Below are 27,709 nucleotides of genomic sequence, written 5' to 3' on the forward strand. Positions count from 1 at the left end.
GAGTGTTTCAGCTGATCTGAGGCTTTCTGGGTTTGTTCCAGATATATGGAGCATAAAAGCTGAATGCAGCTTCTCCGTGTCTGGTTCTGACTCTGGGAACTGATAAAAGACCGGATCCAGATGACCTGAGGGACCTGGAAGGTTCATACTGGGTCAGGAGGTCACTGATGTATTTTGGTCCTAAACCATTCAGAGCTTTATAGACCAGCATCAGAACTTTAAAGTCTATCCTCTGACGGACAGGCAGCCAGTGTAAAGACCTCAGAGCTGGACTGATGTGGTCCACTTTTTTGGTCTTAGTGAGGACTCGAGCAGCAGAGTTCTGAATGAGCTGTAGTTGTCTGACTGATTTTTTAGGTAGACCTGTAAAGATGCTGTTACAGTAGTCAAGCCTGCTAAAGATGAATGCATGGACTAGTTTTTCCAGGTCCTGTTGAGACATGAGATCTTTTATCCTTGATATATTCTTGAGGTGATAGTAAGCTGATTTTGTTATTGTCTTAATGTGTTTTTCTAAGTTTAGGTCTGCATCCATCACTACACCCAAATTTCTCGCCTTGGTTGTGGTTTTTAGGTGTATAGATTGAAGTTCTCTGGTGACCTGTAATCGTTTTTCTTTGGCGCCAAAGACTATTACTTCAGTTTTGTTTTTGTTTAGCTGGAGAAAATTGTGGCACAACCAGTCATTAATTTCCTCAATGCATTTACCAAGAGCCTGTACAGGGCCTCGGTCTCCTGGTGACATTGTGATATATATTTGTGTGTCATCTGCATAGCTATGATAGTTCATTTTGTTGTTCTTTATAATCTGTGCCAGTGGGAGCATGTAAATGTTAAACAGAAGGGGTCCCAAGATGGAACCTTGGGGAACTCCACATGTGATACTTGTCTGCTCAGATGTGAAGTTACCTATTGATACAAAGTATTTCCTGTTTTCTAAGTATGTTTTTAACCAGTTTAGTACAGTTCCTGAAAGACCTGTCCAGTTCTCCAGTCGTTTGAGTAATATGTTGTGGTCAACTGTATCAAATGCTGCACTGAGATCCAGTAAAACTAAGACTGACATTTTTCCACTGTCTGTGTTCAGACATATGTCATTGAACACTTTGGTCAGAGCAGTTTCAGTGCTGTGGTTCTGTCTAAAACCTGACTGGAAGGCATCATAGCAGTTATTCTGTTTTAAAAAGTAATTGAGCTGTTGAGAAACTGCTTTTTCAATGATCTTACTTAAAAATGGGAGATTTGAGATCGGCCTGTAGTTGTTCATTTGTGTCTTGTCAAGATTGTCCTTTTTCAGTATAGGTTTAATTACAGCAGTTTTTAGTGGTTCCGGAAACACACCTGACATTAAAGAAAAGTTGACGATCTGTAACAGGTCTGACTCTAAAGTCTTTGAGACCTTTTTGAAGAAACTTGTTGGCAGGACATCTAAACAGCAAGAGGAGGAGTTCAGTTGACCTAAGATGTCCTCCAGGTCTGTGCTGTTGATAGGGTGAAACTGTTTTATGGTGTTTCAACAGTTTTTCGGTGGACACAGTACATAGTCTGGATCTGCTGTTGATGTACCAATTGCTTGTCTAATCTTTTGGATTTTTTCTGTGAAGAATTTGGCAAAGTCATTGCAGGCCATGGTTGAATGAAGTTCAGCTGCCACTGGCACAGGAGGGTTTGTTAGCCTGTCAACTGTAGAAAATAAGACCCGAGCATTATGGCTGTTTTTAGTGATGATGTCAGAGAAGTAGGACCTTCTTGCACTCCTCAGTTGTAAATTATAATTGTGAAGTTTCTCTTTATAGATGTCATAGTGAACCTGGAGGTTTGTTTTTCTCCATCTGCGCTCAGCTTTCCTACACTCTCTTTTTTCATTTTTCACTAGTGTGGTGTTTCTCCATGGAGACTTTTTCCTTCCAGAGATAACCTTCACCTTAATGGGAGCAATTGTATCCATTACATTTAACATTTTTGCATTGAAGCTATTGACAAGCTCATTGACTGAACCTCTGGACAGGTCAGGTGTTAATGGGAAGACCTGGTTAAAGATCTCACTACTGTATTCAGTTATACACCGTTTTGTGATCACTGCTGTTGATATATTTGTGTGGGCTGAGATTTTACTTTCAAAGAAAACACAGTAATGATCAGACAGGCCCACATCAGACACAGTAATGTTTGAAATGCTCAGGCCCTTGGAGATCAGTAGGTCAAGAGTGTGTCCTCTATTATGTGTGGCCTCTGTTACATGCTGAGTCAGCCCAAAGTTGCCCAGAGTGTTACTCAGGTCTTTAGTCCCTTTGTCCTGAGGGTTGTCCACATGGATGTTAAAATCCCCAACAATAATTACACAGTCGAAATCAACACAGATCACAGACAGCAGTTCACTGAGGTCATTAACAAAGTCTGTGCAGTATTTGGGAGGCCTGTAAACACTAAGAAACACAACTTTGGATGGGGCCTTCAGCTGTAAAGCCACATATTCAAAAGACTGAAAACTTCCAGGAGATAGCTGCTTACATTGAAATGATTCATTAAATAAGACAGCAACCCCTCCTCCTCTCCTGCTCACCCTGGCCTCACTGATAAAACTGTAGTTAGGAGGGGTCGTCTCGATGAGAACAGCTCCACTATTAATTTGGTCCAACCAAGTTTCAGTTAAAAACATAAAATCAAGGCTGTGCTCAGTGATTAAATCATTAATTAAAAATGTTTTCCCAGCTAAAGATCTAACATTTAATAAAGCCAACTTAAGTGTTTTAGAGGCATTACTTGTCCCCTCGTGTTTGGGAGCAGTCTGTGGCACACAAGGTATGTTTACTATGTTTAAAGATCTTTTAGAGTGCAGCTCTCTGTGTTTTGACCAGGCCACATGTCTCCTTCTGTCACCTGAAAGTACAGAGATTTTAAAACCTTCTAGTAAACAGGGTCCCAGCTTCTTCTGGGAAAAGTCACCACTGCCATAATCCTCGCAGCCCGGACCCTCCACACATCACACATCAGACTGCGGAGACAGAGCATGAAGGTGGTAAGGAGGAACTAAGGGGGGCGAGGCTGGGCAATGTGACCTCGATTGCTCTGTTGAGGGTGGGGCTCGATGGCGAACCTTTGGCTGCTCTGGTGGGGGGTTTATGGGGGACAAAAAGGGATTGGGCCGGGGGGTAGATCTGAGCCCAGCATTGACCCGCTCCATCATCTCCTCAGTGAATTTCAGGTGTGGGGAGGAGGGAGAAAGGGAGGGGGAGGAGGGTGATGGGGGTGATGGCCTGTCAGGGGTTTGGGGGACTGGGGAAGATCGTGGTCCCTGGTCCTGGTCCTGGTCGTTGGTGTTGTTGAGAGAGTTAGAGGCAAATAGGGACCCCTCTTCTTGCCTCAGATGTCTCTCCTTTCTGAGGCTTTTCCCGGGTGGGGGCAGATGGAGCTCCTCCTCAAGGTTTCTGCTGGGCTTTGTCTGTTCTTGGAGTACTGTTTGTTCCTCTTTATGAGATAACTCCTCGTTTATCTCAGCCTTGGCACCAAGCACAGATGGATGGCGTATGGAATAAAACAAGTTGGAGGTGAACAGTTTCATCCCTGACTTGTTAAAATTAAATCCATTTGCTTTAAACAGATGCCTGCGTTCCCAAAAAATATTAAAGTTGTTGATAAAATGCACTGAGTGGTCAGCACATGCTGATACAAGCCATTACATAAATCTGTGATCTATTTCAAAAGCTCAAACATAAATATATCTACTTACATCCTTATATACTCTCATCATGGACTTGTTTTGCTGTTTTGTACACCGCCTCCCCCACAACTTCAAAAGAGCTTAGTGGAAATAATTTTTAGCTCTTTGATGTGTGATTATGACTGGTTTTATGTGCGGCTGCTTTGATGAAAATGATGGCTTTTCTTCCACACACGCATCTCGCCCCGCCCTCGCCTACTACACAAGGCTTGATTATGACACTCTAAGATTTACTGTGCTATGTAAGACATTGTTTTATTTGTTCTTAGCCATGCTCTTGCGATTCTATTTAAATCCAGATTATTTTGCGGTTCAATCAGTCTAAAAACAGAAATGTACTGTGGGTGATTTCAAGAATAGCAGTCTCAGTACAACAATAGAGTATAAGCGCCTTTTTAACTGATGCAGAGTATAAACAGACTCTTACGAACGAGGAACAAAAGTAATCATGCAGTCCGTGAAATTGAACAAGGCGACTGCTTTTAGGCAAGAATGTGTCAAATTAACGAGCCGAAACAAACCCATAAATAAATAAGAAGTTTAGTAAAGCTGATAGTGAGAAATAAATGAAAATATGTTATAACATTATAATAATGGAAAGCATCCACTGTGTTGTATATCCAGGATGGTTACTTGTGCCTAGTTTTAAAGACTTTGTTTATATCCTCCATATTTTTGATTTTTTTACTTTTTCACTTGCTTGCATAACTTTTCATTGTCTTAATGTAACCACCAGCTCCCCTCTGAGTTTGCTTTTGAAGCATTATTGTTGGAGGAGAGTTGGAGCAAACGGCATTTAAAACGATTTCTGTATACAGAAAAGGACTATTGATGCTGTTGCTGATGTTTTGTTGTGGAGTATGTTTTTGTTTTTTTCGTTTGTTCATTTCTGTTCCCATCATTGTTCATTCCCGCCCACGAGTGCTCTCTTTGCTATCATTGTCTACTTTTCACCGTCTCCATCATGCTGCCTATTGGCTGTACTCGGGTTAATGGCAGCTGGGGGCAGGTGTGGCATTCTGTTGTTAGTACGCTTTTGAGCATTTGTAGCTTTGATAATTATTTGGTTGTGTGAAATGGATCTTAAGCTTAAGCATAAACATTTCCTACTTTATTTAAATTTAGTGTGCTCAGTCTGCAATCTCATTGCACCAGTGCACCACTTGTGCCCATCTCAGCTGCCATTAGAATCCCATAGCTTTCAATTAGATCTGAAAGAATAGAACGCTCTTCCATCCTCTGGTGAACAGTCTTATGATTTCTTTCTTTCTCTTTGTTTGCTTGCCTTGGAAAATGATACCCATTTCTCAGAATACAATGTTTTCTTCAAAGCTTTGAAACTGCCTCGGGTCCCTCCCTGTTCTTTCTTCTTCTTCTTCTTCTTTGTTATGTTTCCTTTAGCAGCGGTGTTGCCTGCATATGGGTCGACGAGTCCGCCTAGCCCAATCCAAAGATTTGACCTGATTTCAAAGCAATCAGTGGAACCATCGGCACGTGTCACTCTGTGTTTCCTCCTCCTCTCGCTCTGTCTCTGTCCTCCCCACAGAGCTATACGGCAGCTCATCTCTCCAGCTCCTAAGCTGCTGGACGGGGTTAAAATGCTGAACAGCTGCTGGTGGCCCACCAGATGTGGGCTGTGGACCAAAAACATACTGTGCAGTCAGTTCTCATATTTGTTATGCAGTTTGCAAAAAGCAGTCTTTACAGAAAGCTGTTTTTCTTATTTCATTTCTTAACAAATTTGCATATTATTATAATTGAAATGCACCACACTAAAGAATGTATTTAATAAAACATGGTTAATAGATAACTATAAAAAGCTATTAAGTCAAACTATAAAACTAGGAATGTCTGTGACCAGTTGACTAGACAAATAAATATTTGCTGCCCTTCCTTAGTCGGTTAAAATAATTATTTCTATTATATTAATGTATAAAAGCAGGTAACTGTTGCGTCTAAGAAGCTACAATACCACCATCCATAGCTACATGCCCAAAAGATGCTAAATGGGAAACAATTGAATGGGAAGTTGTTAACAAACAAGCTGATAATACTGATGACAGTCATGGTAACAATCATAGTTCTGCAGCACTCAATTCAGAAAATTGACATTTGTAGAGTGTTGGTGCAAAAATGTTGAGCAGTTATTTATTAAAACGTCTGCAAAAATACGTGGAAATACAATATATAAGGCAAAAATAGAATTTGAACAATTCTAATGAGCTTCAACACCAATCGAACTCCTTTATCTAAGCTTTCTTGTAATTTCTTTAAGTCGTCTTCAGGAATAGTTCTCAGGGCTTCTTGAACAACATTCAGAGCTATTCTTTGGATGGCTGCCGTTTGTAGTGTTCTCTGTCAAGATGATCCCGCACTGCTTCAGTAATGTTGATGTCCGCGCTCTGGGAAGATCAATCCATTACTGATAGTGTTCCATCCATTGTGCGGTTTTCTATCCAGATATGCTTTTATTGTGGTGTGTTTGGGATCATTGTCAGGCTGTAAAATGAAGCCATTGCAAATCGGATTCTTCACATTTTTAAGGACACACTGTACACCATGCCAAGACATGCCAAGTTTGGGGGTAATAGAGTAGGTCTTTGAGAATCAGCTTGTTAATGCAAAAATACTATTTTATGCTGGTAAAACTGTGTTATCTTAGCATTTTTCATAGTTTTACAGTTTAAAATGGTTATTTGGTCAGTCTGTTATGTGTAGACACAGCATTGGTTAGGTTAGGTGAGTTGAGGTTGCAGATGCACAGCAATTGTGGTCAATTATGAAGGAGTTTAAATAGCATTCCATATGTAAAATGTAGAAGTGGATATGGATAAGAGTGCCAGCTGAGCCTTCAGCTGATGTCGGCTAGCACTGAGATCAGCTAATTTGCCAGGGTTGCTGTTGCTTTGGTGTATCGTTATCTCACAAGTTAATGTTGGCACGGCTATTCTCCAGATAGGGTACATTAGAGAATTTCAAGATGTCAAATGTGCTTTCAAATCTGTGACCACTACATATTTAATGACAATACATTTTAAGGGGAAAAATGAATAATTTAAGAGTAACTTTCAAAAATGTTGATCTGTCAGCAGCTGTCATCAGATTTTGATTTATCTAGCTAAATCTTGATTGTAAGTACGTGATATGAGCTTTTTTACACCTGAACCCTACCCAGGAGTGCAGTGCACATATTGAAATTCTGTTTGCATAGGTGCATGTACAGATTTCCCATGTTAACAGGCTCATTTCTGTTAATTAGGAGAAAATAGTTACAGTCAGATTTGACATTTGGGAGTTGTGCCTATCACTGTTAATTAAAGTTTGATTGCCAGAAGTCATGTAAAACTCTCGTCTATCAGCATATTTCACATCTGAATGACTTCAGCAGCTTCATCATCCTCCCCTCAATTTTCTGAGCTCAATTGCAGAATTCAAACCACCAGATTAAAAAGAGAAAAAACGTTTGGGGCTTTGAAGCAGTGTTGATGGAGGCTACTTGTTTTCGTCGTTTCTGTTGTGTGCTCATCTTCAGGTTTTGACGCTGTACTTTGCACACAGCAGGACCTTGCTCTCTTTCACTCTGTTTCACTCAGCCCCTCACTACTTTTATTCCCTCTACACCAGCTCTGCCTCTCTGTGCTATTCTTTTCTCCCTCACGCTGTCTCACCTACACTCTGTAGATCTGTCTGTCTGCCCTGTAGACATTCTTTTATCCTCCCATCCCTCTGTCTCCCTCTGGCTCCCTGCGCCTGTACTTGGCTGCTTGCTATAAAAATAGCTTGGCCTAGATTACAGCAGCTGCATTGGCGCTGGCACTACAGTTGGTTTGGCTGAGCCAAGTGAGGTAGCCTGTTGTAATAAGAGGTTGGCAGTGAAGAGATGGAGTGCATGTGTGTATGCGCACATGTGTTTGTGTGTAAACATATACTAACGCGTGTCTTTGTGTTCATTTTTAATACACAGGCAATATACAGTATACTGTAGATTTGCATGCAGTTATTAGAGTTGTGCTTGTGCAGAAAAGCGTTTGGTTATATATGTGCATGTGCATGCAATTGTCCATATTATGAGCATGCGTGTATCAGCCCACCAATGGTGATCCACTGCCCTGATTCCCCCCCCCCCCTCCACTGCAGAGCTCCACTTCAGAATACAAATTGTGTTCGTCAGTGAGTCTGAGACAGTGTCTCATCCTTTCAGCATCTCTGCTGCCTCTCCGTCCACTCCTCTCCTCATCTCTTATGAAGTGCATTGTGCACATTAGAGAGAACAATAGCTGGATTGCTGTCCTATTGACTGCACTTTATGTGATAATTGCATGTATAACCGCTTATTGGTCATAAAGAAGCGAGGTTTAAGTGAAAGACAAAACACATTAGGTTACCAGGGGTTTACATTTCCTAAATCTAACCGTGTTCTTGGCATGTATCTTTACACTTTATATTTAGACACTGTTCTGTCAATATCTGCCTATAAAAAGAGACAACCGTACTGCAGCTTTTACTGTGTCACTACTAAATTAGCTGCAGCTTAAGCAAACAGATTAAACTTGACAGAATATTTCTATTTTAGGAGATGCACTTTGGAGTTGCTGGTGGACATATTTCGTTACCTTGCCAACAGTCTTTAAGTGAAGCTAAATTTATAGACCGCTGGCGGAATCCACATATTAACCGTACAGATGTAAGAGTGGTATCGGTTTTCTCATCTTGGCCTCAGGAAGATTTTTGTATGACGTGGAATTTATGGAAGCATATACATACAGCGTACCTCAGTAAATTGAATCTATAAAACAGTGCTGACCATAACAGCATTGTTACTTATAGCTAACAATAGACCAGAACATCTTCAGTTCTGCTGTTAACCCTCTAAATTGCCAGCATTTGAAAAGAAAAAATGAAAAACGTAGTGTTCCTCAGGTTTTTTCTGTCAGATTTTTATATAAGCCTTTATATTTTCCTGCACAAAGTCTTGTTTGGGCTCTCTTCATCCTGTGAGATCTAACAGAGAGAATTGTGAATGAGGAGAGAAGAATTGAGAATGAGGAGGAGCAGAGCTGCAGAATGAGGCCAGAGAGGAAGAAAAGTGCTTCATCATCCACGGCGATCCATCCTACTTATCAGCTGCGACAAAACAGATCAAAGGAAGCTGCGCTTCGGTAGCCGAAAACAACACACGCAGTGGTCTGTACGGTTTGTTGATGCCAGTGGCCACAGCAGCGCTCCTTTAACCTTGACCCACCCACGACATTCATGTGAACTAATTATTTAGGTCTGATTTAGCACCATTCCTTACTGCCTTTAGTCCTTATTTTTAATTTAACAGACCTAATGTCTCATATGTGTTGTTTCTGTACATTTTCTTCTTAAACATAAATTTTTGGACATACTTTTAAATCAAATCCCCATTAGATATATATATATTTTTAGTTCATATTATTAATAATGTCCCTATTGCCAGTCTTGGCAGCCGGGGGTCAGTCCGCCAGGGCCTCCGCTCCTGGCCGCCACCCGGCACACAATGCAGGTGTCTGGGGTGTATGGGGTGTCTGGCCCATTGCTACGGGCCATTCGATCCCTATACAACCGTTGTAAGAGCTTGGTTCGCATTGCCGGCAATAAGTCGGACTCGTTCCCGGTGGGTGATGGGCTCCGCCAGGGCTGCCCTTTGTCTCCGGTTCTGTTCATAATTTTTATGGACAGGCTTTCTAGGCGCAGCCAAGTGGCGGAGGGCTTTCGCTTTGGTGGCCTCAGAATCTCATCTCTGATTTTTGCGGATGATGTGGTTCTGTTGGCTTCATCGGATGATGGCCTCCAGCTCGCACTGGAACGGTTCGCAGCCGAGTGTGAAGCAGCGGGAATGAGGATCAGCACCTCCAAATCTGAGGCCATGGTTCTCAGCCGGAAAAGGGTGGAGTGCCCACTCCGGGTCGGGGATGAGTTCCTGCCCCAAGTGGAGGAGTTCAAGTATCTCGGGGTCTTGTTCGCGAGTGATGGGAGAAGGGAGCCGGAGATCGACAGACAGACTGGGGCTGCAGCTGCAGCTGCAGTAATGCGGACGCTGCACCGGTCCGTCGTGGTGAAGAGGGAGCTGAGTGTAAAAGCGAAGCTCTCAATTTACCGGTCGATCTACGTCCCTAGCCTCACCTATGGCCACGAGCTGTGGGTAGTGACCGAAAGAACGAGATCGCGGATACAAGCGGCAGAAATGAGCTTCCTCCGAAGGGTGGCTGGCCTCTCCCTTAGAGATAGGGTGAGAAGTTCGGCCATCCGGGAGGGGCTCAGAGTAGAGCCGCTGCTGCTCCACATCGAAAGGAGCCAGCTGAGGTGGTTCGGGCATCTGACAAGGATGCCCCCTGGGCGCCTCCTGGGTGAGGTGTTCCGGGCATGTCCCACCGGGAGGAGGCCCCGGGGCAGACCCAGGACACGCTGGAGGGATTATATCTCTCGGCTGGCCTGGGAACGCCTTGGTGTTCCCCCGGATAAGCTGGAGGAGGTGGCTGGGGAGAGGGAGGTCTGAGCCTCTTTGCTTAGGCTGCTGCCCGGTCGGATAAAGCGGATGAAGATGGATGGATGGATGGATGGATGGATGGATGGATGGATTATTAATAATCTGAACTTCTGGCCAAAGCTAAAGGGGGAGCCTGCGTTGTCATGAAATGTAATGTGTTATCATTTCAATGTAGAGTGTCAGATCCCCTTTTTTATCTGTCGTCCTCAGTGCATCATTGTAAATATAACCATCTATTCGTTTGTTTCTGCTTGTCCAGTTTGGGCAGTAAGTAACTGTGGTTCAGCTAGAAGATCCTGGGTTTGAATCTAAGGCCTGGCTGGGTGCCTGTCTCTGCAGAAATGTGGTTGTGGGTACTCCAGCTTCCTCCTACAGTACAAAGATGTGCATGTTATCACCAGCATGTGTGCTACATGCTGTAAGTGGTAAATTTGCAGTGCCACATGGTATAATATACTGTTTTACAGTATGTTACAATATTCCATTGATTAGTTCCAGGCAGAAAGGACCTAATCTCTGTTTACCTGCAAACATTTGCTTTGCTGATCTTTCTGTTAACAAGAAGTGAAACTTACTTTTTTTTCAGCTTTGACCCAAAGCTTTGTAAATAGGGGAAAGAGAAAAGAGAATTTTCCAAGAGGGCATAAATAAATGATCACAACCTCTGGCAAACTTAGACTACATTAAATTCAAGTAAACAGAGCTGATTCAAAAGAAAAGATGACATATGCGTGCCGCTTTATCACTCCTCTGCGTGTGATTAATGAGCTGTGGGAGTGCTTTTGATGTAACATCTAAACCTGTCAGGTATCATCACCAGCGCTGCCTGCTCGTGCTGCCATGACTTGAAAGACTAAAACAGTTTCAATCTCAACAGATGAAGCAGCTGACGGTGCTTTTCAAACAAGGTCAACATGTTACTGTGTCTGATATGTTGTGTTTTGTGGCTTTTACAGGGGAATTTTTCCAGACCAAGTGACTGACACTGTCTGCTGGAGGAATGTCACAGTCATCCATAAATATCTTTCTCATGTTCTCCGTCTGCTCAGTGTGGACAATGCCTGACACACACAGACAGAAATAGCCCTCACGGCCCAGAGCCTTAATATTAATGGCTTATAGGGACTTTGTTGTCTCAGCTGGTTAGACAATTATTATTATGAAATGGAGTGCTGGAGAGACAGATGATCTGAGTGATGGAAAGAAGACAAGGTGCGTTAGCATTTTACGCAATGGCATAATGTCTGTGGAATCTGGAAAATGATTGGTCTTCAAGTGGAATGGAAACTCAGTCTATCAGTATAATCAAGGAGCTGCAGTATCACCAGCTTCTTCAGCTGCTTTATTGTGAGTCATAAAGAGCCACAGTACCACTAAAGTACAAACCAGTAACTGAAAAGTTCTTAAAAAGTTTTTGAGGCATCGAAATGCTGACAAAATAAGGTATATCTATTAACAGCATGCAGACAGACATCGGCATGATGGGCTTTTAGGCTTGTTGTTTGTCTGTATATTCCTATTCTCATGAAGTCACAGACCATGTCAACTGAAGGCAGCAAACAACTGACATCCGTGGTTATGCAATTGTGGCTTGACAAGGCAAAAAATAAAGCAGCGGATGCCTTCAGCGGAAAACATATTTTTCATTCACAGTGCTGATGGTAAGCCAGTAATCAGAGTGTATGTAATGTGTTGTGTTGGGCAGAAAAACTACACAAACACAGCTTGTATAGGATTGACTTTAACAGTTGATTTCACAAGGATTGTATTCATAACAGTGACAGCACATGTTAATAGACACCGATATACCAGAAATGTAAGGTGCAAACATTATAGCAGAACTGCTAATTTACATCTGTAGTCCCGGAGCAGGTCGCATACGAACTTTATAATAAACAAAGACATGTAGCTGTGAGCCTTGTGTAACTTGATACTGCTAGAAATCATGCTGGACTAAAAAGGATGCTGTGGATTAAGAGAATATTCAGCAGAAAGTCCAAACCATACACCTCCACGCTCCAGTATACTGACTATAACCTTGTGATCTGAGATGTATTGAATTAACTTGATGTCTATTTCTGGAAAGGTAATGTTGAATCAGCTCCTCACTTTTATTGTAAGATGATATTTTGTCTTATCTCCTCTCTGACTCCCTGAAGAAGTGAACCGTAACGGTACAGTTGAAGATCTCTCATGCTGCACTTGAACTGGTGCTTATACAGCTTCTGCTCTCATTGTCCACCCCATATTTGTTGTCAGTATATCACAAAGACATCAGGGGTAAACACGACTTTCTTCTTAATGAATGGGTTGGTCTGTGTGACTCTGATGCTGGTGTTGTTTCACGTAAACATGGATTGATTTTTTTTTTCAAAGATGGTTGTGACACATTTTTCTCCCTCAACCCCGCGAACACAAAAGACAATTGTAATAAAAATAAAATGCAACAAAAGCGGAACAAACCGGCCGGTGAATTCTGCAGTGCGCCCTGCGTGGTTCGTCAAGCTCTACAGTGGCGTAAAACAAGACGAACGTGAGGATGGTAATGACGTCAATGTGGAGCCAGGAGCGGGGAGGGCAGGAGCCAGAGAGAGAGAGAGACAGAGAGAGTTTGTGCAGTTGCTGCAGCATCACTCACAGCAGCGCGTAAGTGCAGCGAGGAGTCCAGCCTCGACTCACGCAGCCGATTAAAAAAGAAACCATCCAGAACAGTCCGCCGGACTTAACCGCAGCTTCCTGGAGAAAAAAAGCGACAGATATCTGCGTTTTCTGCGCCCTGCTAGAGTGGAAGAGAAAGACTTTTACTCATTTTTTTTTTAAAAACCCAAAACACGTAAGGGAATGCCATCGATAAATATGAAACTGGAGATGGTGACCATCATCGCCTGCGAAGTAGATATTGAGGTGTTTACATCAGATAAAATGCAGGTACGGTTCACCCATAAAAATGCACGTTGAAATGAAGCCTGCTTTTTGCGGTGTGGTTGTGCAGCAGTTTGCTCGGGGCGACTGCATGCTGCCCCTGTAGAAGCGCATGAATGTCTTGGGTGACGTTGAATGCAGCCCTTCCTCAGACGAGGATTTTTATCAATGGGAGCCGCATCTCGGGGAGACGCACGCCCCGCGCCGCGCGTGCACGTCGCAGTGATTGACGCTGAATAAATTGCAAAAATTGCTGGAAAATGCACGAATGTTTTTTTTTAAGGAATCATTGTGTATGTGTCAGTGTGTGTGTCAGGCTTCAGATAGACGGCAATTATAAGATGAGGCTCGCAAGGCGATATTGGAATGGGGTGTGATGAAGTGGATTGTCCATGCAAGACACATGTATGGAAATAAGCGAGGCGATGTTTAGACTCAGTGGCGAACAGGCTGTCTTGTACCCCCCCCCCCCCCCCCCTCCCCCTCTGGCCTTACAGCAGCATTGCAGGTACATCGGGTTAAACGTGATGCCGGAAAAAAATTTTTAAAAAAACTTGGTGAACATGAATAAACATGCAGTGGCATAAAAAAAATCCTGGTATGAGTGATTGAAATTGATGCCCTAGGAAATGATAATGGAATGGGGGGGGCTAATAGTTACAATTAGATTTGCCTTTGAGTACATTTACATCACTGTAAATTCAGTATTGCACCCCCTATGGCAGTGTTTTTCTAAAGGCCCTCAGAACTGGGGTGGGCAATTTATTTTCCCAAGGGCCCACGTGAAACACTGGGACAGTTGTGGAGGTATGCACCAATACTCGAATAGAGAGATATAATTAATACTAAGCTGAAGTCAGTTCTGCTCAGTTCTGTTGTGGTGTGGCACTCCATAACAGCTCCAGTTTCTCAGTTGGGCCCTTAGGGAAAATCAGCTGCCCACCCCTGCCTTGGGACACATCAGATACAGGTATTTGATAAACTGTCGGGCAGGAAAGCAGTTGCAATCAGATGAGTTCAAAATGAGCTTCAGGACCCCACCTTTGGCACCACAACATGCCAAGTTTGAGGCTTATGCAGATGGTCGGCCAAAGCTTGGCTCACCCACTAAACCCTTTGGAAATTCCATGTCAGAATATATTCCCTCACCTGCTGCCTGCATGTCTGCTTGTCTGATCTGACTCATCACCAAAAATGACTGAAATACGAAAAGGGTGAAGGAATTCAAAATAAAGTAGCAGTATAAGGGGCTGTAGTGCAGCCTGGAGGTATAAGGACTTATCTGGCCTACAAACTCAAAATAATCCCTCTGTGGTTCTCACACTTAAGTGCTGTTGTGCTCTGGTGATATAGGCTAATTTTCTACCCTACAGAAGCTCAAATCTCAGTCACCACACCCAGCTTATAGACCATTAATTTTTTTATTCGTTCATTTATTTATTTATTAGCAGTTTAATGTTTATCACTAACCTTCCCAAGATATTCCAGTAACATGTACATAGATGGATTGTTGAAGTTTCATTTCCATCTCTTAATGATGTTGTTGTGCTTGTTTGCTCCTGTTTTTGCTGTAAATATGTAACACAAAAAAACAGTCCCTGTTGACAACTGACTCATCCTATGGTCTGTGGCCCCTAGCTAGCCAGGCAGCTGCTGTGATTGCTCCCAGGTCTGACAGTTTCTAAACCACTGCAGACCAGCCAAGGTGAAAGACACCAATGTATCACCCTGCAGTTGTTCTCCAATTATAGGAGATTCAAATTTCCCTAGGGGATGTTAGAGTAAGAAAAACGACTGACGAGCTTCACCGTGGAACCTCTAAAGTGTTGATTATTTAGGATTTCGACTCACCCGTGACCTAATGTCTGTTAATTTATTGTACAGTTCATGATTGTGTGTTTCAAGGGGAGTCTAGGGTTGGATGTGTCATTTCTTTCGCTGTGAAAAACCTTCATTAAAACCTGCTGCTCCTTTAGATCGTCCGTCCTCCTCTGACAGGCTAGACACAGACAGGGGCAGGCCAGTCTGATCAGAGGACAGTCTTCACTAAACCTTCCTGTCAAACCGCTCTTATCAGCCCACCTCTCACAGACTCCGCCAAAGAAAAGGGGGTATGTGCACAATTAAAACAGCAGACAGAGGAATGAATAGCACAAAGGACACTAGTAATCCTGGTTTCTAGTGCACTGAGAGTGATGGAGAGCACAGAAGAAGAGGGCAGATTAAAGATGGGCACGTGGGGAGCACGCTCAGATTGAACCCACCTCCCCGTCAGTCTATTCTTGTTTTTTTTTTATTATCATTTAACCAGATCTGAGCCTGTCTGAGGCCCATGTTTTTATTACTATGCCTAAATCTGTAGATGACAGATAATAATCGGAATGCTGTTTTGTTGCAAAGCACTTTGGGTGAACTTAAGTGGATTGATGCTATTTATAGACCCGTCAAGGAAAGATTAAGCAGTGTTGGTGTTTGAAAGGGGAACATGAAGAAAAACAAGTGAGTGCTTTGACATGGTTGAAAACGCCGCGGCTCGGGTCTTTGCTGATTACATCATTAATGAGACAGACTGAGAGGCTACGCACAAGGTAGGTTGTTGTCATAATAATGGGAAGGCTGATGGCGTAGAAGGCTCTCTCTTTTCCAGAAAGTGCTTGGGATCCATTTTAGATTAAACAAAAGGACTGTTGATGTGAAGTTCGGCAAGGTGCAGGTGCAGGTTGACTGCATGCACACCTCATGTCATTACCTGCAGAATGTACCAGCATAAGCAGATGACAGCACGGGACACATTTTGAAGGTCGTAGCATGTTTTGGCATGCTGTGAGTGTATTTTAGGGCAAAGCTTGCATTTGCAGTTACACTTACCATGCATGCTTGATTTGATGTTGACACTTTCATGTCATTTTTTTTTAATATCCACTTGCACATTCATATAGGTGTAAATAGATAATGCGCGCCTGTCGACCTGCTCTTTCTCTTGACAAGTTCGTCTCTGGTTTCACTCAGTCGCAAAATATGTGTGTTGTTTCTTTTTTTTTTGGGAGAGGGGGTGGGCGTTAATTATGATGCCTATGCAGTGCTTTACACATTTGCCTAACAACCAAAAGATGTCCACTTTGATCCCAGGAGAAGACACAAATCCCTGTTGGGATGTGTCAGGAAGGGAATCGGGTGTAGAAATCTGGCAAATCGAACATGCTGAGCTACCCACTGAGGCGACCCCTTGTGAGTAAGGGAGCAGCCGAAAGTATCTTTATGATACGTTTAACACATCAGTGTTGCTGGAGAAAACAGCATTTTGACATCATGACCTCTTCACACTTACAGCTCCATCGGTTCTCCCGACAGTCAGACCCGCCTCATCATGAAAACAGCACACAGAGGCTACACTGCAAGCCACCAAGTACAGCTATTTTCGACTTATGCCTGATTTCCCCCCACACAGAAGACTCTAGTAACACTGACACACTCACACACTCCAACCACAACAGTGAGTCAGCGGACTCGCAGACCTACAGACAAACATCTCTGTCAGAAAACACAAACAGCACCTCGCAGAGGACACTGGGCGAATTCTCCATCCACCTGGGTCACTTTCCATTTGTCCCGTCGACTGTCTGTCTTTCTGCCCGTCTCTCACTTCCCTGCGTCTGTTCTCACGCTTTGCTGTTGCAGAAACCGCGCTGGTTATGAGGAAGGAGACGAGATCTGATGACTAATCTGCGCTTTTGTTGTTCAGCAAAACTGAAGAGTGATTTTGCTGACGTCTGTGATGTTTTCATTCTTTCCCGCTGTCTTTTTTTAATGTGCTACGTTACATAACATGTTGTCATCGCGCTTCATTTAGGAAGTTTATTTTAAGCATATAAACAGCACAGGAAGGTAAAAAGCAATATACTAGACCATAGTTTTATATAGAGATATTTTCTATCCTTTGCCTAAACCCTAACTATATATGTATATATGTATGTGTGTGTGTCCCAGGCCTCTGGTAGAGGACCTGAGCTTGAAGGGTAAAGATTGCCCGAAGGGTGAGTGTGGAATTTTTTTTATATAGGCCTTATGTACAATATAGCAGAGCGAAGATAAAAAATATACATGTATCAGTCCCACTTAGACATTTGGCCTTTTGTTTTAATATTCTAGGGAAATACCACTGACAGAGCTCTTAGTGCATACCGAATAACCATGCATTAGATTTGAGCGTTCATGTTATCTTAGACTCACATTTAAAAACATTGTTGTGATGCAGCCTGACCAGGTGTTTGTGTAAGGCAAGAGGCAGAGAAGCAACAGGAGGGTAGGGTAGGGAAGGCAGAATGGATGTAGACATCGGCAGTATCATTTTCTGTGCTGGTAGGAAACTAGATCTGCATATTGGCAGGGTTGAGCGATCCTGGGTCTGAGCAGTGGGCTCAGGTGTGCCTGTTCCCCCCACTCTGGGCACTAGGCAGGCGGCATTCACATTTGCCTGAAACCCTAGATAAGTGCTCGAGCTCAGGTGTCAGCTAAAGGTTAGTGCTGTGTCCGTTAGGGTGACGTAGAACAAAGGACATGCTCCTGGCTTGGGTGTCTGGTTACCATGTAGCCAAGATGACATGACTGTGTGATAAGATTAGATGCAAAATAAAAAAGGTCTTGCAATGGAATGTAGGGGCTCCCAATTTACTTACCGAGGACAAAGAGTGCGAAAACGGCATCATGCAGTGACTGGTCTTTGTTATTGAAGGTTCTTGTGAAACATAATTTTCTTGTCAGAATTTCCAATTAGATTTCCTGTCTCAGAAAAATGGCTGTGAGAATGCAAGGGACTGAAAAAGCAACATCAACCCAATTACTAAGGAAAAACACAGCAAGAGTTTTACATACCCTGCAGTCTATGGCGTATACACTGCACTGTGAAAGCTAAGGGCAAAAACTAATAATATTAAGTATAGAGCTGTGTGTTTATCCATATGCGGCACATAGATTAATAGATTATGCATTCGATTGTATATCATAAAATAAACACACTTATGAGTCTCAGTTTCTAAAAGCAAGTACATTTTTCTTTTTGTGCAATTTTGCTTTTAGTTATATAACGCCAAATCACAGCAACAGTGGCCTCAAGGAAACTTATATTGTAAGGTAAAGACCCTACAATAGTAAAAAGAATACCTCAATAATCAAACAACGCTCTTTGAGGAAGAACTTGGTGACAGAGGGAAGGAAGAACTCCCTGTTAACAGGAAGAAGCTTCCGGTAGAACCAGTCTCAAGGAGGAGCAGCCATCTGCTGAGACCAGTAAATCAAACACTGTGGAGTTTTGGGACTTTCGGTGTCTTAATATAAGGAATTTGACATGTCATTGTAAACTGTTGGGCCATGAAAGTTTCTCTCCTGTTTCAGAGCACTTCATAAGGAATTAAAAGTACATTGGTAGATATGTGATGCATCTAGGGTCATGCTTTTACCATTTTGAATCACTGTCCACAATATTTCTGCAACAAAACATGGTGATGTAACTGTGCGGCATGCTCTTGCCTTTGTTTCTGCAGTGCTTAATCATCACTAGAGATGCTGTATCACCACAGAGTAATGCACTGATTGCCACCAGAGATGTTGAAAGAGGGTAAAATGCAAGAGTGAGCAGTAGGAAGTGAGAGTGGTGAGCTCATTTGTCTGTACTCTGCGGCCTGAGTTAAGGACTGTTGGTGTGGCATCTTTTAGCCACCTTATGTAATGTTGTGTAACTCTCTGGATTATCGTCACCTTAAAAGCGTACGGATCTGCGTGCGAGCCAGCTAGAAATTTTATGCGTGTGCTTGTATCACCATCTGTGTGTTCTGCCTAAATGGAGCTGAAGAGGAAAAGCTCCAGCTTCGATAAAAAAATCGTTTTAAAAAAACCCGTAATGACCACGTTGGCGGTAATAGGATTAATGAGTCTCCCTGTGCTATAAACTGATTTCTAGCTCCCTGTCGTGGACACGTTGTGCCCTTGGCAGTGGCAGCATAGCACTGCAGCGTTGGGCCCTGTCAATTCAGCTCATTGCTCAAGGTATTTATTTACCTGTATAACACTTGGCCCATTCACATGCCTTCCCAGTATTTTCAGAGCCGTCACAATGAAGACAAAGCTGTTAATCACAGATTGTTCTCACTGTTTTGTAATACTAAGGATTTGCTGCTATGCTAATGTTAATGGCTGATTTGAGGAAAGCTGTGATTCCCTATGTTGGTACAGGTCACTGCACACACACAAACACACACGCACAATCTTTATCCGGAGTTTATCCAGTGATACTGAGTCTGATTTTTTTCTCTCTGACACATTACCTAATCCTAAGTAGTCACAAGCTAACAGTAGCTTACAATGTTTTATATTGCTAAAACACTAACCCCTAACCTCCAGGCTGAATGTAGCCATAACAGCCAACAGAAACCACTGAGCACCTTAAAATACACTCGAGCTATAATTTGTATGTGGCATGTTACAAGCGTATTGTAAAATACTCAAGTACTTTATGTTTCAGTTCAGGGCTTTTATGTTGGTTTTTGGAAACTCTCTGGTGTTTATTTATTTATTTATTTAGGACAATGCATGTTAATGAACATAAATGTAAAATAAATTACATGAATGTAAACATGCCAGATTATAGCCAAGGGCTAATTTCCATCTGTTGTCCATAAAACATTAAAAAATAGACATAATAATTCATAAAAAAAATCATAATTCATTTATAATAAAAACTCCATCACCAAACTCACACATATCATTCTATTCCCAAATAAAACATTAAAACTATACAACTTATACATGATCACACACTTGATTTGTCCATAACCAGTTTTTAACCTGTGCCTTAAACAAGTTGAATGTCGAGCATTCTCTAATGGGTTGGGGAAGACTGTTCCACAGATGGCCACGCTGGACAGAAAGGATGTTCTGCCCAAATGCTGTCCGTCTATGGGGTATAAACAAGTCTCCTCGGGTTGTAGCTCAAGTGGTCCTGTCTGAGCTTTCTTTATGCCTAATGAACTGCTTTAGTGGTGGTGGAGCAAGGGAGTGTAAGACTTTATATATTAAACACACTCTTTTAAGTTTCACTAAGTTATTGAAGTTCAGTAATTTATGTTATGTGTTGGATTTTGTCTCTTTTGGGGGAGCACTAGTTTGCACACCTGCACCATCTCCATCAAGCATATAAAACAATACTAGACAGAAAATTAATTGATGTTGATCGCATTGCTTACAAATATTTAAACAGTTAATATATGAAGTCTTTCTTTATGCAGTTTATTGAACTATTTATGCCAATGAAGCCGTGTTGAGCTGAACTTCAATTCAATTCAATTTTATTTGTACACAACTAAATCTCAGCAACAGTCACCTCGAAGCACGTTATATTGTAAGATAGACCCTACAATAATACATACAGAGAAAAACCCAATAATCATATGACCCCCCTATGAGCAAGCACTTTGGCGACAGTGGGAAGGAAAAACTCCCTTTTAACAGGAAGTAACCTCTGGCAGAACCAGGCTCAGGGAGGGGCGGGGCCATCTGTCGTGACCGGTTGGGGTGAGAGAAGGAAGACAGTAACTTAGATATACATATAGATACATATAGATAGATATACATATATATCTATAGATATATATGTATATAGCAGATGGGTTCCCAGATTGCCAGTTAACTAAATGTCTCAAAGAAGCTGGAAAAAAAGGGGTGGTAAAATTTAGCGGATATATACACTTTGAATCTACGTTTAATAAAGTCACTTCCAAGCCATTTGAGTTATTGACTTTCAGTTTTTTATTCATGCCAAACAGATAAACTATTATGTAGTGTACAGATGTTTCATTGAAGTTAGAAGATTTTCAAAGTCCTGCCTTTACTTTAATACTAATGTGAACATGGCTAGAACAATTATCAGTAATCTGAGATGGGAAAAAAAGGTGACTAACGAGGTGTAATAAATAATTTCCCTTTATTTAGATGCTATATGAGGAGTAGATAATGGATTTTAGTGGTCCTGCACAATAAATGAAACTTAAAAACTCAAGAAATCCTCTTTGTAATTTGAATTTTTATTTTTATTTTTTATTTTTTTACTGTGATTTCTCTAATATCCGCCACTTGAAGGGTCTTCTATATTTTAAATATAATACATATTCAACTGGAAAGCTATTAGAGAAAGTATACTGGAACAGGTACAGTTATTTTTCGTCCAGCTCCGTCTGTTATCTCTACAATCAGATCTTCCTTCCTTGTTCGTCCTCATTACACTGGTTCCAGTTTGGTCCTTTAGGGAGGACAGTAATTAAAAACGATCGTCTACACACTTAAGAAATGAATTTTCTTAATTATTCCAGCATTATCTATTTTTAATGTAACACCATCCCCCACTCACCCAGAAGCTCTGTGGCCTAGTTTGTTGATTTTCACCCAAATCCAATGCAAGCGTGAGGGTCTGGATTAGACTGTGTTAAAGCTCGGCACGTGTCGCAGAGAAAGCTGAGTAATTCCCCAAAGGAAGGGGGAAAAAAACAAAACCCTTCTTCACGTCCCAATTAGGTTTGGTTAATCTTTTCATTTTGATCCAAAACGCCAAATGGTGTAATTCAACATGGAACTGAACAAGCTTGTGGATTACAGTCATGGATTGTGCTCTGAGTGCCAGGGTGATTGAAATACTGTACAGGATTAAATGGGAAACCAGATAAAAATGGAGCATTGTGGCCCAGTCAGTCAATTTAAATCAAGGAAATCTCAGATAAACTTGCTGGAAATGGGGTGCGTGGACCTGCTAATGTACATTTTTAACAATTTGAACTGAAACTACATTTTTCACCTAAAGTTGTCTAAGGCTAGGGTTAAATTTAACCAAATCCTCTTTCATTTTAGTTTTTATTATTCTGTGTTAGTTTAACTTACCCTCCAACCAGGGTTGTTATAGTTATGCTACTCTATTATTTTCTCAACCATTATTGTCTATCTGAAGAATCCTGAGAAACGGTTTCTGGCCAAGCATCAATCCAAATAACCCTTAATTTAAATGCTGTTATTGTAATTTTATTTGTACTTTTTCCTGAAAAAATGACAAACTATTAAAGGTCCAAAATTGCTACAGATGAATATTAAATGCTTTTTCTGCGTTACCTATTATTTTGAAAATAATTAATTATATTTGTGCGTGCGTGATGCATTTTCAGGCATCATCAAAGAAATAATGGAACATGTAGCTGTGTTGCAGATGATGCTACTCGCTGGTTCCCGGCAGTGACAGCAAACTAACAGCTAAATAAATGGACCTTATGTAACTCTATAAACACAATGAGCTGACAAACACAACAATAAAAAGTGACAGTGTAGGCGCTTTTGTGAAAACATCGCAATTTGAACATAGCTTGCTGAGAATACATTCCAGTATTTGTCCAGTGTGTCTGAAATCCTTTATCCGTCAGTAAGAACAGGAAGAACCTGCAGGTCTGCTGAGTGTTAGTGCTGTTTACATATTAAAGAAACTTAATCTCCCTTTTACATAAGACGGGAAAACACTTCAAGTCACAGTCATCTGATACTTGACCAGTTCATTACGTAGAGAAGGTGTGAAGTAGATCCTGTGGGGTTTTTTTCTCTAACCAGCTTCCTGTTTCTCTCAGCACTGCTCTTTAAATCACTACTTTCTTTTGTTCTGCCACCGAAAACCATGTTGACATTTCCCAGTAAACTTGCACACCTCATCCCTATGCTGTCTGATCTTTTTTTTTAAGTGTGGTTGTGTGTCAAGACCGTGAGCTTGCTGCTGTGAGCATGCACACAGTTATGTCCTTTTGCCACTGCGATGACAGCCTTCCCTTTACAGTCAGGAGCATAACTACCCTTAGTGTCTTTTTATGTTGGTGTCTTTTGTGCTAGTTTGCAGTTGTGCCTGCCTCCACAGACAGTTCCTGAACTGCTGCTTTTGATTGCAGATCTTTTTATGTGTACGCTAGTTATGGTTAATATTACGTAATGCAAGAATGCAATCATATGTAAAAGCTAATTTCCATTTTCCCACTTTATACTAGTAGAAGCATTCAAGAGGACATTTTCAAGTGTCTTTTTAAGGGCCGTCTTGCTGCTGGAAGCATGAAATCATTTATATGTATGAGGAAATAAGCTTTTTAGTGAAAACAAGTAAAAACTAAGATCATGTAATTATACAATAAAATACTTACTTGCAAATAAATCTGCGAGTTGTCCAGCACGCTTGCATGCACACGTGGAGGTCGTAAAGATGGCAATTGTTCTGTCAAAAATGTTGAAATAAAGGCACTATTAAGTTAAGAGGTTGCCATCATTACAAATGCATAACCTGATAATGACCTTCAAAATAAAGTCCATGAAGACTGTGCTATAATACAATTATAAAAAAATGTTCATAAATTCACAGAAAATGTTTGATTATTTTATTTTTTACTGTGGACTTACTGTAAATAATCACTATTAGTTAATTATTTTTTGTGTAGTGTGAATGGAAATTGGGGGATGGAGGCCTCTTTCACTAGGAAAAGCTGTAAAACATGAAAATACAGTTAAAAGGTAAAAATCTGTGCAGTCCTTCCAATTTTCAAAGTTGTCCAGTGGGCCTGTTTGGAGTCCTTGCAGGGCCGGTTCTGGTCTGTGGGCCTTATGTTTGACACCCCTGGCCTAAAGATTAAAAAGGAAAATACAAATATATGCAAACAAACTAAGAGCCAAACGGAAAATACTTGACAAATAAGTTCAGAAACTCATAACTCAGGGTCCAAAAAATGACAGGTTTAGCTTGAATGTTGTGACAGACTAGCTCTATTACGCAACAACTGGGCAGAACCAAAATCAAAGACAGGAAAGTAAGGGAATCCGGCTCGTGGAGCTATAGCTCGGGTGTTACACAAAGGTGACATGGAGAAATGTGCGGTCTACACCAAAGACTCTACACACACTGGAATTCTCCCGTGAGCAACAGCCTTATTATAAACAGCAGCAAATTTTATGTTCTGAAGCAATTCGGTATCCAGCTTGTTCTTATTTTCAGGTTTGTTTGTTTTTTTGGAGGTGTGAAGGTTTTTTTTTTTAATCTTCTGTGTTGAGATTGAAAAACAGGACGTGCTGTTCGCTTCTTCTCCCTCACCTGTTGTCCTTCGGGCTCTCACAGGACACAGAGTACTGGTAGGATTTTGTGCGGTTAAAAGCGGTCGTCCTTCAGCTGTGCTTAGAGACGAATCTCGCTGCCCAATTATTTTATTATGCAGACTTCCCTGTGCGTGAGTGTATAGTAGGCGTATTGTATTTGTGTGGGTACCTACAGCTGTGGAAACACAGTGAAGAATCATGAACGCTTTGTCTACATCACCCACAGGCTTGCTCAATTGCTCTCTGTATCTCTCTCACACACACACACTACACAAGGGAACAAAGGGAGTAGGTCACCACAGGGAACATTGCGATGGCAGATGAGCAGGGCACTTTTCAGCCACATGTAACTCAACAACCCCTCTCTTCTTCCTCGTTTCCCCTCGTCTTCCTCCTCTCATTCCTTTAACATGTTTGCGCATAGAGGCCACATAAATTAGTGATCAGCACGCTCACTTGTTACGCACCAATCAGTCGTGGGTTTATCAGCGCTGGCATATGGTGGTGTAAAACAAACATTGCCTGCTATTATGGAACATGATCTCAGAGCTTTCCCACGTCTTTGCACATGCCAAAACATCAATTTGGGTTAAGGAAGTCACCGCTGTGTGTGTGGGTGTGTGTGTGTGTGCCTCTGTGTATGTAAATGATAACCTTATCAGTTTTACACATGGAGTTTTGATGACATCTGAGTCATAGAAGCTGGCCAAGGCTCATGGAAAATTCACAGTGTGAATAAGGGCTGAAGTGGGCTCTACAGAGAGGTTCAACAAGTGTCTTTGTTGTTATACTCAAGTCACGATTACACCAAAATTAGGAGCAACTGTAACAAACAAGCAGCACGGTGGCACGGTGGTTAGCACTGTTGCCGCACAGCAAGAAGGTCCTGAGTTCAATTCCACCATCAGGCCGGGGTATTTCTCTGTGGAGTTTGCATGTTCTCCCCGTGTCTGCGTGGGTTCCCTCCGGGTACTCCGGCTTCCTCCCACCATCCAAAGACATGCATTTTGAGGGGATAGGTTAATTGGATAATCCAAATTGCCACTAGGTGTGAATGTGCGAGTGAATGTGAGCGCGAATGGTTGTCTGTCCTTGTGTGTTAGCCCTGCGACAGACTGGCGACCTGTCCAGGGTGTACCCCGCCTCTCGCCCTATGACAGCTGGGATTGGCTCCAGCACCCCCCGCGACCTTGAAAAGGATAAGCGGTAGCGAATGGATGGATGGATGTAACAAACAATAGACTGATGTAAAATGCTCTGAAATGTAAATCAAGATCTTGCAATACAAATGCTACCAACCTCCCACCCCCAGTTTACTCATAACCAACAAACGTCTCTTATGATAAACACCAACTGTGACTCATGAGTCTGTCTTCAGTCAATTTCCTTTAGCTATATGACGCTTGAAAGCTTTTTTAAGGTGACTGCTTCAGTCTTTTCATTTTAGTCACTGCATCGTTAATATCTTAATTTAGTGCGAGCATGCTCACCAGCATCTTTTCTTTTTTAGCTCAGATAAACCAAATGTACACCATCTGATCAGTAATAGGAAAACAGAGTTAAGAAGAAGCTAGGAAATTGTACTGAACAAATGCTTCCCTCAAGCATTCGCCTTGAGGGAAGAAAAAACTTCAAGTGAATGCTAATTTTGTTTTACACCTGCTGAATGTGTAAGCAGCTGTTTCCTAACATGCTTTCCATAGTGTAGGCCAGCGGTCCCCAACCCCCGGGCCTCGGACCGGTACCGGTCCGTGAGTCGTTTGGTACCGGGCCGCGAGAGTTGAGGCTCAGGTGTGAAATGTATACTTTTCAGGGTTTTTATCGGTCTTTTCATGTGTGTTATGAATAAATTTTCTTTTTTTCGGTACCGGTACTAGTTTTATTTTGTTGTATTTATCCGCGACACCTTAAAGGCCGGTCCATGAAAAATATTGTCGGGCATAAACCGGTCCGTGGCGCAAAAAAGGTTGGGGACCGCTGGTGTAGGCTGTAAACAGTTTAGTAACAAGTTAAGTTTGAAGCTTTTTTTGCTCGTCTAAAGTGACCACAAAAGCCGTCCATGTGGATTTGTTCCATTGTTCATTTATTAAATATAAAATTCAAATTTAAAACAAAATCTGTCGTGCTCACATGCAAATATTAAGGAACCTGAAAACAAGATTTAACAAATTGAAAGGTGAGACCATTTAGGCCTCAGTCATACAGCCCTAGAGGCCGATCAGTGACCCAGTAGCAACTGGTTGCTAAGGAATTCAACTCAGTTCACTTCAATTTTGCCATCTATAATCCAGTGTTGAGATCCCCTCCCAGAAGCCTTGACGCCCACTCACAGCCTGGGCCATTTGACCTCAGTAAATCACATGATAGGGTGGGGCTAGGTTTCACAATGGGTTCACCTGAAACCTTGGCTGATTGTGACCCACACCCATTTTCACACCTTGGTTCGTGTGATTAATCAGAGGATCAATAGGGGGGTCCATGACCCTCTTGGGGACACTCCACTAGGGTTTAAAATCTGGGACTGTCTACCAGTTGCTTTTAGAACTGAAGAAGCTTCTCGGATGAAAGGTGAAACATCTTCAAGAAATCTAAAGTAGTCCAGACGCTTTTCTTTTAAAGCTCTTTAGGCTACAATGACCTGGAGGACTGAGAACCTTCACAGACAACTCAATTCAGTTTTATTTATATAGCGCCAAATCACAACATTTGCCTCAAACCTCTTTATATTGTAAGGTAAAGACCCTACAATACAAAACAGAGAAAACCTCAACAATTATATGACCCCCTATGAGCAAGCACTTTGGTGACAGTGGAAAGGAAAAACTCCCTTTTAACAGGACGAAACCTTAAGCAGGACCAGACTCGGGGAGGGCAATCTGTGGTTGGGGGTGAAGGAATCAAGACAGGACAAAGACATGACGTGGAAGAGAGCCAGAGTTTAATAATAACTAATAATTAAGTGCAGACAGGTGTATAAACACAACTGAAGATGAAACACACAATGTATCAACCCCCAGCACCGTAGACTTATTGCAGCATACTATGCAAACTACGGGCAACTGCAGCAATCTGATAGCATACAGAGCTATCACTAGGAGGGTTTTATGCCTCTTTGCCTGCATCATTCATCAGAAATTCAGGGAAAACACATTTTTCCCTAGGCCTCTGTAATTAGGTTTTAGTATTTCACTTATGTAAAACTGAGTGGCTCACAAGAGACAGATGGATGTATAAATCTCTGTTATTAGGATTACTATGTACCCTCTCTGATGCAATATGTAATATGAGAAGTAACATCTTGACATGTTGCTTCTCCTGCTATTTATGCACAACTTTGAGCGTAGAGCATTCATATTAAATCAACATACTTAACTCCCAGCTCTCCCATTATATTTAGCGATAAGCAT

General features: G+C 41.9%; 1 protein-coding gene across 7 annotated transcripts in view; it reads left to right on the forward strand.

Annotated features, from left to right (window-relative positions):
* The window catches only part of rcan3 (regulator of calcineurin 3), a 47,534-nt gene that overhangs the window by 12,240 nt on the left and 7,585 nt on the right, over positions 1-27,709 (forward strand). The window contains exon 1 of one of the 7 annotated variants that reach the window (XM_084915707.1): positions 12,869-13,160. The exons of the other annotated variants lie outside the window; for them this stretch is intronic. Coding sequence (XP_084771833.1) covers positions 13,074-13,160 — 87 coding nt within the window. The 5' untranslated portion in view covers positions 12,869-13,073. Of the gene's footprint in view, positions 1-12,868; positions 13,161-27,709 lie in introns of those variants that run through there. 7 annotated transcript variants of the gene reach the window in all.

This window comes from Perissodus microlepis, chromosome 19 (assembly GCF_051167445.1).
Source record: "Perissodus microlepis isolate ML-2025 ecotype Zambia chromosome 19, ASM5116744v1, whole genome shotgun sequence".
In the NCBI taxonomy this organism is placed as follows: domain Eukaryota; kingdom Metazoa; phylum Chordata; class Actinopteri; order Cichliformes; family Cichlidae; genus Perissodus; species Perissodus microlepis.